Raw genomic sequence first — 11,391 nt, 5'->3', positions numbered from 1 at the left:
AGGTAATTAATCGCAGGGATGGTTTGCCAAGCACTGATGGGTGACACTTCCATCCAGAGTGTGTTTTGCATGGGAAAAAAGGGGATTTTTCATGGAAGCAGTTGGCGGTTGGGAGGTGGGGGACAAACTCCCCTTCCCAACCCCCTTTACACTTAATAATTAATATTATTAACCCAGGATGGAGGTGGGGGGGGGGAGTGTTGCACATTCCGTGTGTTTTTTCCAGCTCGTTCCATGCAAAAACGTCTCCCGTGCTGGTCGCAGTTGCAAAACTCACTGGGATTGTGTTGCGTCCCTGGATGACCTTTAAGTAGGGAAGAAAAATAAATACAAAGTCGAATTCCACCACTCCGATGCTTCTCCCCATCCCCCACGATTCTCTGCCTCAGCCCAAATCCCAGCCGGTCCCCACAGTGCTGGCGTGACCCCCAGGTTCTCTGGCTTTGCGTCCCCTCCTGTGGGTTTGGAGTGGATTTTTCCTGGTTTTCAGTGGGGATGTGAGCTTTTCCCGGGCTGGGAGGTAGCTGCAGCCGTGTTACCCGTGTGCCCTCGTTCCTGGGAAAGTGCAAATGAGTGTGCAAGGGGCTGCACCAGCTGCCCACATCCCCTCTACCATCCCCGGGGGGGAACACTCGTGAGCGGCCCCTGGGCTGCTCCTTAAATCCTCATGGATCATTTTAATGTTGTCTTTGTCATGTGGATTTTCCCAAAATTCCCTCCTGGGATCCCATTTTAAACCTATTATTTGGATTTTTAAGGAATTATTGATCTTTTGTGCTCCATGGGACTGCCAGCATCCCAAAATCCTCCATGCTAGAATATAAAAAACTTGAAATTCCCTCCTGGAATATACTTTTTAATATTATTTAGAAGGAATTATGAATTCACTTTTTTTTTTTTTTTATGAGGCAGCAGCGTCCCAAAATCCTCCATGCTGGAGTGAAAAAATTTAGAATTCCCTGCTGGGCCACTCTTTCAATATCTTTATATTAATATATTAATATTATTATTTTGCTTTTAAATTGATTATTCTTTCCCTTGATCCATGAGGTGGGCTGTATTTGAAGTCCTTCCAGGCTGGAGGATAAAAAAAAAAAGGGTTAAAAATAGAGTTGTAAAGCCGAAGACAGCGGGTTTGGGGGCCCCTGTCGCCCCCCCGGATCCTCCAGGAGTGTCCTGGCTTCCGTGTTGGAGCTGGGGAGGAAGCAGGAAGCAGCTAAAAAGAAAACAAATACTATAAATTTATTTAAAATCTGTCTTTCCTATAACACAGAGGAATTAATAGGGATAAAACTAGGAGTTTGGGTTAGCTGAGCTCTAATATGTTTATTTTATGGAAATAAGAGGGGATTTGTCCCTAATTTCCTGATAAAGATGCTTTTTCCTGCAAGGAGTTAAAAAACCGACGTGGGGTTTGGCAGGAGCTGCCTGGGCAAAGCTGCCCTTAAAAATTGACTTTTCCCTTTATTTAATTATTTTTCCCCCCCCAAAGTTGCCTTTAATGGCGAAGTTGGAGCCGAAAGGCTCCCGGATCAGAGCCGGGCAGCGCGTTTGCAGCTAGGAAGGGAGCGGGAGGAGCTGACTCACCCTGGCCCTACTTGGGACGAGCCTCCAAAAAGCAGTTTTCCTGCCAGTTTTACCCTTTCATATCTTCAAACTGCTGAAATTTAATCAAAATACAAGGATTTTTTGCTGGATTTTTTTTTTCCTGTTGCCATGAAAAGTTCCCTTTTTCCAAATGTTAAAATGGAAAAATTAAATTTTTTTTTGTTGTTGTTGGTTTTTGGTTTTTTTTTGGTGGGGGGGGTAGTGGCTGGTGTGGGTGCATCAGGTTGTTACCTCTCACCTTCCTGGAGCAAAGTTCATCCAGCTGCCGCATCCCCATCCCTGGAGCTGTGACTCACCTGTGCTTGCCCTACCTAGGGGAGCGCCTGGCAGCTCCCAGGCTGCCCTTTAGCCAGGAAAAGGCAAAATCGGGACCCAAACAAATTAGGGTCATCTCCTAAAAGCAAAGGAAAATCACCCCTTCCCCCAAACCCACTCAAGCCCCCAAAATCCCTCATTTTTTAGTATGATTTCGCCACGCTGCAGGTGCTTTCAGCATTCCCATCCTAGGTTATTTGGGATGGATAAGGTCGCAGTTAGAATTTTGGGGTTTTTCTGGGGGTTTTTTTTGGGACACAACTAACTTCCCAGCTCATTCATGCCCTCCCAAACACGGAGCAGGTTTTCTCCTTGGGGTGGATTTACTCTGAAGCACCGACCAAAACCTCCCTGATTAGTTGTGCTGGGGCCAAGCCTAATTAATGAGCTTCATTAATGGGCCTGGCTTCATTCCCTCTGCTTTTTCTCTGGGAACTTTCACATGGAGGGAGGCAGTGGTCAGAGTAGCAGGGTCAGGGAGTAGCATTAATTCCATTATTTATTAAAAGAAAGAGGAGAATGGTTCTTAAATATAAAAAATATCATTTTTTTTTCGAGGGGGCAGGTGAAGTTGGAATCACCCCTCATTTACATGGGCTCTGAAGCATCAATCTCTTGGGAATATTAATGCAAGACACCCTGGCAGGATCCTTGGGGTGACATGTTGGTGCTTAGGGAGGAACCCCCCCCACCACCTCAAATTAAGGGGTTTATAAATTTCACGTGGCTCATCCCAAAGCTGATTAAGTGGGAATGTCGGATCCTGGTTCTAGTGCTGGGAAAATCTCCTGCCTGGGATAATTGGGCCGCTAACGAAGGTGGCCCAAGCGTTGCCCTGCCCTGACCCTGCTCCCGAACAAGGCTCTGATTGTTGCTCTGGCTCAGGCGGGAGGAAGAGGAGCCCAGGAAGGCTTTGCCAGCTAACCAGGGCTTTGCTCAGTGACTCCTAATTGGACTCCGATGGAAGGCGGCGGTTTTAGCGGCGGCTTCCCGGAGCATCCCTGGCCGGGCGCGCAGGCTCCGCCGAGCCCCGGGAGCTGCCTGGAGCCTGACGGTCACACTGAGCCCCCGAGGGGACCCTTGGACCCATAACACCTCCAGCCCACTCCAGGGCCCAATTTCCTGCAATCCCCCAAACCATGGGAGGTTTTAACCCCCAAAATGGTGTGGTTAGTGATTATTTTTTCCCCTTAGTGCCAGAAATAGAGTTTTATCTTTCGTTCTGAATATTTGTACTTGCTGCCTTCCCAGCATCCCGTGCAGCGCCCTGCTATTGCCCCGGTGGGGAAGGCAGCGCTGCAGAGATCCCAGATTTAAGCATTTTCCCTGTTTTGCGGCAGATGACGGCTCGCCTGATGCTGGCTGTGGGAGGAGCGGTGCTGGGCTCCCTCCAGTTTGGATACAACACCGGCGTCATCAACGCTCCGCAGAAGGTGAGTGCTCCCAGGACCCTCTGCAGGGAAATTCCAGCCCCCGTTGCAAAATTCCACCACTCACCAGTCCCCCCCCGCCGTGTCCGAAAACAAACCAGCCTCTGCTGCCAGCCTGGCTAAAATAGTACATCCCACTAGGCAGCTTAGGGCTGTAATGGGATTTGAGAAGGGGCTGTTTAGCTGCAGCCTTCCCAGGAGAATTTGTTTCCTCCTTGCTTGGCGTTTCTGTTGGGAAAAATCCCAGCAGTGCCTGCAGGATGTTCTCTAGGTGTGGCTGGTGGAACTTTTAACCTCGGCTCTTAGTGAAGGTCTGGGACTTAATTAAGGTTTGAGTCATTGTGAGTGGCTGCTCTGACCAGGAGCTCTATATCTGAGTTTTGAATCCCAGCACAATGTCCCAGGAGGGGAGAGGGTTGGCTGAGAAGTGCTGTAGGGGGGATGGAGTGCAGGAGGTGCTGACTCCTCCTCTCACGTACTGCCAGGACCCTCCAGCTGCTGGTCGATACCTGTGGTCCATGGAAAACATGACTTTTCCCAGATTTGGTGGTGTTTGAGGTGTTAAACACTTGGAAAATTATCTCAGGGTTCCCATGTAGTGCTTGCCATGTTCCCTGGGTGCAGCTCTTGTGCTGGATAAGGTGTGGAGGGAGGGTGATGGGGCTTTGGCAGGAGCGAAGCTGTCCCCAAAGAATTCAATCCACTGGGGCAGGATCCAGCTGCCAGAGGTTAATCCCATCCCAGTGAGTGCCTCTGGAATGTTGCCTTGTGGGATAGAAGACCCTGTGGAAAAACTCCCCAGGCCCCATCAGTACGGGAAGAGGAAAAAAGCCAGGAATTTGTTCAAGGTGTTGCATTATGTAGTATTGAATCCTGGGATTCAATTCCTGTGGCTGGAGGCTGTGGCTCCCACCCAGAGGCTGCAGGGTGCTGCTGAAGCCTCCTGAAATACCCCGATGCCTCCTTGCCCTCACGTGCACTGGTCTGATGTTGGGGATGTCGGTTCCTGGATGCCCTGAGCACCCTGCCTGGGAGATGAGCAATGGAGCAGTGTTTGAGCCGTGTCAGCTGCGAAATCCCTGGCATTGCACTGAGGAACCCTGGCATTTGCCCTCATTTTCCTGAGCTCTGGCACTGTTGGAAGAAGGAATGCTATGATCACCACCCTGGTCACAGCCACATCCCAGGAGGAGCTTTGTTTCCTGAGCTGAAGGATTTATCTCCATCCTCTCCCAGCTGGCTGCTCTGGGTGACATGGTCAGGGACCAGCTGTGAGCTTCCTGTGGGACTGAGTTCCAGTGCCTGCAGACCTCAGCAAATCCAGATCCTCATGATGGGTGTTGCTACAGTTTTCTTCATGGTTTTAGGGATGAATCCCTTGGGCTCAGGCCAGGAAGAGTCACATGGTGCAGGCCAAGTCACCAGTGTTGAGGGGAAGGATTTGGGATTATCTTTGTGGGAGCACAAAGGGAAGTGAGATGAGAGTTGTCCTGGGCAGCAGGATGTGCTGGACACAGGGGTCATCCCAGCTTTAAGGATGGGGACACATGAAGTGGCTGGAGATACGTTACTGTGCAGGATTGCAATGTGTTGGACTGGGAATGGGGGTGCTTTGGGATAAACTGGGACACAGAGTTGGGATGCATGGAGGTGCAGGATGAGGATGCACTGGGATAAACTGGAGTGAAGGGTCAGGATGAGGATGCACAGAGATACAGAGTTGGGATGGGCGTGCATTGAGATGTATCAAGGCACAGGTTTGGGATGCGCTGATATTGGGATTCATGGAGCTGGATGGGGATGCATCACAACATTGAGGTGAAAAGGGGGGAAAACCCCCAGTTTTAGGGAGAACTTTTTTTTTTTTTTCTTCACCCTTCTCCCTTTAAACCCATATTTCACCTCCTCTTCTTCCAAAAAAAACAGTGGGTTCTTCAAAGCATCCCTTTTTTCAGGAGGAAGGGGTGTTATTTTCAGGTACCCCTGGGCCTACTCAGAGCCTGAGCCAGCTCAGACATCTCCAACAATCCAATCAATTATTTATTTTGGGAATGGGGAAAAGCATCCAAACCTCAGTGAAACAGGAGGGAACAAAATCACTTAAATATGGAAATCCTAATGGTTTATGTCCTTTGGAAGAAAAGCAATTTGGAAAAATAATGATACTATTGGGACTTGTACCCAGCCCAGTGTGTATTTCTTGTGCTGTCTGTGCCAGAGCTCCTGTTTGGGCTTGGATTAATGGGAAGAGTGGAAAGTGAAGCACAGTGGTGTAAATAGTGAATTGAGAGTGAAGCCCTTCAGAGCAGTGAAATCTTGGAGCCACCTGAGGCCCAGCAAAACAGGGAATCTCTGGAATTTCTGCTCCTTCCAGCTTGGCTTGGTGTAGTTTTATGGAGCCCTTTGCTGTGGTGGTTTAGGGATGGGCGACCCTTAAATCACAATATTATGAAGGGTTTGGGTTGGAAGGAACCTTTAGAGGGTCATTTGGGCCATTTCCCAGCCATGGGCAGCCACAGGGACTTGGTGAAGCTACCAGCACAGCCTGGTTTTAAAAACACATCAAAAGTATACAAAGTGTATATAAAGGTATACATTTTGTATATAAGTGTATACATTTCATGTATAAAAACTTACAAAATGTATATAAAAGCACTTAAAATTCACAAACCAAGCTGTTCTTGGTGTTTCAAATCAAGGCCTGTGTTGCATGGCGGCATCATGGTCCTGCAGAACCATGGCAGAGATCGTGTGTTACAGAATTCCTGGGGAAAAAACCCTGGAAATCCAGCTGCAAGAGTGTCCCAGAGTAGGAGAACTGCTCTGTGTTCCTGCCCTTCCTCCGTGGGGCCCGTGCATCTCTGGCTCCTGCCCTGCCCTGGGGAGCAGCGTGACCTCCCTGTGCCTGCCTGGCGAGTTTTGGCAGCGCCGTCTCTCCCTCTGTGGGCAGGGTGAGCCCAGAACCTGTCCGGCTGCATTTCCCCCACGCATCCCAGCAGGTTCCTCCCCTGGGCCGGGGCCGGCGGCTCCGGTGACGGTGACGCATTGTCTTGTGAGCGGCGGTGGCCGCAGGGACTCGTCCCTCCAGTGGCATGGCTGAAGCAGGGGCAGGTTTGATGTGTGGTTTGGTTTCTCTCCTTGTTTTCCAGGTGATTGAGGATTTCTACAACCGCACGTGGCTGTACCGATATGAGGAGCCCATCAGCCCTGCCACCCTTACCACGCTCTGGTCCCTCTCCGTTGCCATCTTCTCTGTTGGGGGCATGATTGGCTCCTTCTCTGTGGGGCTCTTTGTCAATCGCTTTGGAAGGTGAGCTCTGAGCCTGGTGGATCCTTTAGTGGGGAGGTTGTGCTGCCTCACCCCCCCTGGCATCCCAGGTCTGCCAAAGGCTGATCATGGGATTCTCCTGTTGTTCCTCACCTCTCTCCTCCATCCCTCTCCAGACGCAATTCCATGCTGATGTCCAACATCCTTGCCTTCGTGTCAGCTGTCCTCATGGGCTTCTCCAAGATGGCTTTCTCCTTTGAGATGCTCATCCTTGGCCGCTTCATCATTGGCCTCTACTCTGGCCTCACCACAGGTTTCGTGCCCATGTATGTGGGCGAGGTGTCCCCTACTGCCCTGCGGGGGGCCTTGGGGACCTTCCACCAGCTTGGCATCGTCCTGGGCATCCTCATCGCGCAGGTGAGCACTGGAGAATGTTTTGGGGGAGTTTAACCTTTTTTTGATCCTGACACTCATCAGGGCCTGCAGTGATGAGGTGCTGTGGATCTGCACAACCTTTCAGGTGGAGCTGGGGTGGGAGGGGTGACGCAGGAGCTCAGCAGGAGCAGTAATGCTGTGGAATCTGAAGGTTTGGGATGGGCAGCATCAGGATGTTAACATCTGTTGGCCACCTGGAAGCAGCACAGGAGTCCCTCCAATGGCTGTTTGAGCTTGGAGCACACCATGAGTTGCACAGTTGTGTCCAACCAGGACTTTTCCAGCTGGGATGGGTGGCTCAATCCCTCTCCTCCTCAGGTGTTTGGTTTGGACTTGATCATGGGAAACGACTCTCTCTGGCCGCTGCTGCTGGGCTTCATCTTCGTTCCTGCCCTGCTGCAGTGCATCATCCTGCCGTTCGCCCCCGAAAGCCCCCGGTTCCTGCTCATCAACCGCAACGAGGAAAACAAGGCCAAGAGTGGTGAGTGACTCCTCTGCAGGGCCCCTCTGGGCACTCTGCAGGTCCTTGACATCTCCTGACCACACCTCTCCCTCTCAGTCCTCAAGAAGCTGCGAGGCACAACAGATGTGAGCAGCGATCTGCAGGAGATGAAGGAGGAGAGCCGGCAGATGATGAGGGAGAAGAAGGTCACCATCATGGAGCTGTTCCGCTCGCCCATGTACCGCCAGCCCATCCTCATCGCCATTGTCCTGCAGCTCTCCCAGCAGCTCTCAGGGATCAACGCTGTGAGTTCTGGCTGGAGTCTGAATGCCAGAGGTCAGCTTGGTTCACCCAGAGCTCTAGGACCTGACTTGTGGCACCTCCCTGCCTTTTGTAGGTCTTCTACTACTCCACCAGCATCTTCGAGAAGTCCGGGGTGGAGCAGCCTGTCTACGCCACCATTGGCTCTGGCGTGGTGAACACAGCCTTCACGGTGGTCTCAGTGAGTTTTGGTACCCCCCGAGTCTCTCCAGGGAAGGTGGGAGAAGGGACCTTTCCTGCAGGCTGGGGAGGTGCTGACTGGTCATGTCCACCCCACAGCTGTTCGTGGTGGAGCGAGCCGGGCGCAGGACCCTGCACCTCATTGGGCTGGCGGGGATGGCTGGATGTGCTATTCTCATGACCATCGCCCTCACACTGCTGGTAAGTACTGGGGAGGCTGGGAGGAGGAGATTGAGGAGGGATGGTTGAAGAGGAGGAATTTCCTTGAGGTGATGGCTGATCACTCAGTCCCCATTGTCACATCTCTCCCAATTTTCCAGAATTCCGGTTTCCAGCTCATGTCTTCTCTGCTAGCACCAGCTTAGGTGTCCAGGTCCTGTGTCCCCTTCATGGCACTGACCTTCTCCCTTTCCCTTGGCCTAGGAGCAAATGCCCTGGATGTCCTACCTCAGCATCGTGGCCATCTTTGGGTTTGTGGCCTTCTTTGAGATCGGCCCCGGCCCCATCCCGTGGTTCATCGTTGCGGAGCTGTTCAGCCAAGGCCCCCGTCCTGCTGCTTTCGCTGTGGCTGGGCTCTCCAACTGGACCTCCAACTTCATCGTGGGAATGGGCTTCCAGTACATTGCGGTAATCACAGCTGGAATATTGGAGGAGTGGGGGATGTGGCTGGGGAGACAGGAATCAGGGAGTCCCAGGCGATCCTAGCAATCCAGGGGAGTCTCAGTCCCAGCCTCTCAGACTGTATTGGTTCAGGGTGGATCCCAGTTCTGGATCAGGGATGGAAACAGTGTCTAGCTAGACCCTGATGCTGGATCCTTGTGCCAGACTCCAGTGCTGGATCCCATTGCTGGATCCTGCTGCCAAATCCAAATCCTGGGTCTGGTTGCAGGTTCCTGGTTCCTCATTCTGGGTCTCATTGCTGGATTTTGGTGTGGGGTCCTGGTGTCAGATCTTGGTGCCAGATCCTGCTGCTGGATCCCAGTGGTGAATTCCAGGGCCACATCCTTGAGCCCTACAACCTGGGCTGAGATGGTTTGGTTGGGTTAAAATCCCTTGGGAAGAAGGACTTGGGGCCAGAGCAGGAACTCAACTTAGTGTTCCTTATGGAACTTGAGATGCTCCTTGATAGTAGGACCTGGGTCTTGGGTGGCCATGGCAAGGTATAGGCAGGGTGGTACCAGCTGGTCCTTCAGCCATGGCCCATCACTCCGTGTCCAGAGATGGGAATGGAGCTGGGAAAGGGGCTCAGCCTGAAGAAAAGGAGTCTCAGGGGGGACCTTCTGGCTCTGCACAACTTCCTCAGGAGGGGACAGCTGGGGGATTGAGCTCTGCTCCCACAAAACAAGGCCAGGAGGAGAGGACACTGCCCCAGGCTGAGGTTTAGATTGGATATTGAGAAAATTTCTTCATGAAAGGGGTGGTCAGGGAGGTGGTGGAGTCACCGTCCCTGGAAGTGCTCAAAAACATGTGGATGAGACACTTGAGGGCATGGGTTAGGGGTGGACTTGGCAGTGCTGGCTTGGTGGTCGGTTGATCTTGGTGGGCTTTTCCAACCTCAACAGCTCCATGATTCTGTGACCTCCATCCGTGTGCTCACCTTCCCCTTTCCCTTCAATCCCAGCAACTCTGCGGCTCCTACGTCTTCATTATCTTCACGGTGCTGCTTGTGCTCTTCTTCATCTTCACCTACTTCAAAGTACCGGAGACCAAAGGCCGGACCTTTGACGAGATTGCCTCGGGCTTCCGGCAGAGTGGGGGCGGCCAGAGCGACAAGACCCCGGACGAGTTCCACAGCCTGGGCGCCGACTCGCAGGTGTAACCTGGACCCCAGGCACCACCGCCCCCAAATCCAGGGGGACTTTTTAAAACACTTTGTACAGACCCCAGACAGGAGGGAGTGGGGGGGGTCCGGCACTGACACCCCTTCTCCAGCCTCTCCCAGTGGTTTACTGGGGACAGACTGGCCTATTTTATTTTATTTTTTTTTCTGCTAGGAATGAATTTTATTTTATTTTATTTTTTAGCTGGTTTCGCGTCCAAGATTTCAAAGCCAATAGGTGTTTTAAAACCCAGCAACGCAGCCCACACCAGCAGGAGGGCAATTCCCTGTCTTTTATTAACGACGCGATAGTTATTTAATGGAAAATCACATAGAGGAAGTTTTTAAAAAGCTGGAAACTTATTTTTTAACGTTCTAATCATAGAGGAAAAAAATCACATAAATTGACAAAGTCTAATATTTTTTAAAAAAAAACTACCAAGAAGAGTAATTTTTTAAAGTTTCCTTGATTTCAACCTGGCGGTGGGTTTGTGGACGGGGACCTCCCGCCCGGGGCAGCGTGGAGGATGGAGCCGTCTGGATGGATCGGTTGGAAAGGTCAATCCCTTTGTCGTAGGCTCCTCTCCTTTCGCCTGAATTCCACCTGGGAGGGGAAAATGGGAGAGGGGGGATGTCTTCTTGTTGAATTTTGGGATTAATCTCGGCAATATTTGCCCGACAGTGAAGCGCCAGTGGCAGCCGCACATGACAACATCCCCCTTCATCACCACCCCCATCCCAGGACTCACCAAAATCCAGCACCGCATGGATACAGCTGTTTCCTGCTCTGTGTATAGACTGGAAGATATTTATATTATATATATTTTTGTTCAATGGTTGTTAATAGTAGACATTTAAGTTATAGCGTTTCTGATTTGACAAGCCAAGTACTGTAAATATTCTTGGAGTATATTCACACTGTATAATGCATACAAAAGGTACAGAAAAAGGTTATAGTTTCTATAGCAACTAAGAAAAGAAAGCTTGTACATGGTTAGGATGACTTTTGTATAGTTCTGCACTGTAGTTGTATCTATTGCACTGAATTTCAGGCTGTAGTATATTAAAAAAATACACGAGAAATACTGTCCTTTTCAAACAAAACTGAAAACACACAAAAAAAAAAAAAGCATTTCTCTGAGTGCAGCTGGTGTGGGAGCTCCTGGCACATTCCCAAAGCTACGGGGAGGGTTGTTTTTTTGGTTTGTGTTGGGGTTTTTTGTTTTGTTTTGGTGTTTTTTGTTGTTTTTTTTTTTTTTTTTAAATAGTATCTTTTTTAAAATTTGTTTGGTTTGGAAGTGATAACACTTGACCACATGTGAAAGAAAATAAAGTGGGGGGAGTAAAATAAATCTCTTTGAAAATGCCCGTTCTCAGCTGGTTGTGGCACAGCTGCACCAAGCTGTGGCGGGTGCATGTGTGGTTTTTTAAGTAAATCCCTGCAGTGAAGTGCCAAGGGGAAGGTGTGTGGTGTGAACAATAAAGAAGAATGTGAGCAGCCACCCAGTCCCAGTGTCCTGTGCCTTTATTTCTTGGAGCTGGACTTTTGCTGCCCTACCAGGGGTGGTGGGGG

The 11,391-nt window shown here is 50.6% G+C and overlaps 1 protein-coding gene and 1 long non-coding RNA gene across 6 annotated transcripts in view; one reads left to right on the top strand and one right to left on the bottom strand.

The window, feature by feature from the left end:
• LOC130261602 (uncharacterized) overlaps nt 1-2,265 on the bottom strand; it is a 9,837-nt gene extending 7,572 nt beyond the window's left edge. For both annotated transcript variants that reach the window (XR_008842008.1, XR_008842007.1), the window contains exon 1: nt 1-2,265. This exon is cut by the window's left edge and continues 289 nt beyond it. This is a non-coding gene — a long non-coding RNA (uncharacterized LOC130261602).
• The window catches only part of SLC2A1 (solute carrier family 2 member 1), a 12,746-nt gene extending 1,422 nt beyond the window's left edge, over nt 1-11,324 (top strand). For 3 of the 4 annotated variants that reach the window (XM_056507978.1, XM_056507977.1, XM_056507980.1), the window contains 9 exons: nt 3,264-3,356; nt 6,503-6,663; nt 6,798-7,038; nt 7,375-7,537; nt 7,616-7,803; nt 7,896-8,000; nt 8,099-8,200; nt 8,423-8,626; nt 9,621-11,324. In XM_056507978.1, coding sequence (XP_056363953.1) covers nt 3,264-3,356; nt 6,503-6,663; nt 6,798-7,038; nt 7,375-7,537; nt 7,616-7,803; nt 7,896-8,000; nt 8,099-8,200; nt 8,423-8,626; nt 9,621-9,818 — 1,455 coding nt within the window. In that variant the 3' untranslated portion in view covers nt 9,819-11,324. The remainder of the gene's footprint in view (nt 1-3,263; nt 3,357-6,502; nt 6,664-6,797; nt 7,039-7,374; nt 7,538-7,615; nt 7,804-7,895; nt 8,001-8,098; nt 8,201-8,422; nt 8,627-9,620) is intronic. The other variant, XM_056507979.1, reaches the window with a different exon arrangement.
• Nucleotides 11,325-11,391: the final 67 nt, after the last annotated feature.

The sequence above is a fragment of the Oenanthe melanoleuca genome, chromosome 21 (genome assembly GCF_029582105.1).
Source record: "Oenanthe melanoleuca isolate GR-GAL-2019-014 chromosome 21, OMel1.0, whole genome shotgun sequence".
Classification (NCBI taxonomy): domain Eukaryota; kingdom Metazoa; phylum Chordata; class Aves; order Passeriformes; family Muscicapidae; genus Oenanthe; species Oenanthe melanoleuca.
This window is presented reverse-complemented; position numbering and strand designations above follow the sequence as displayed.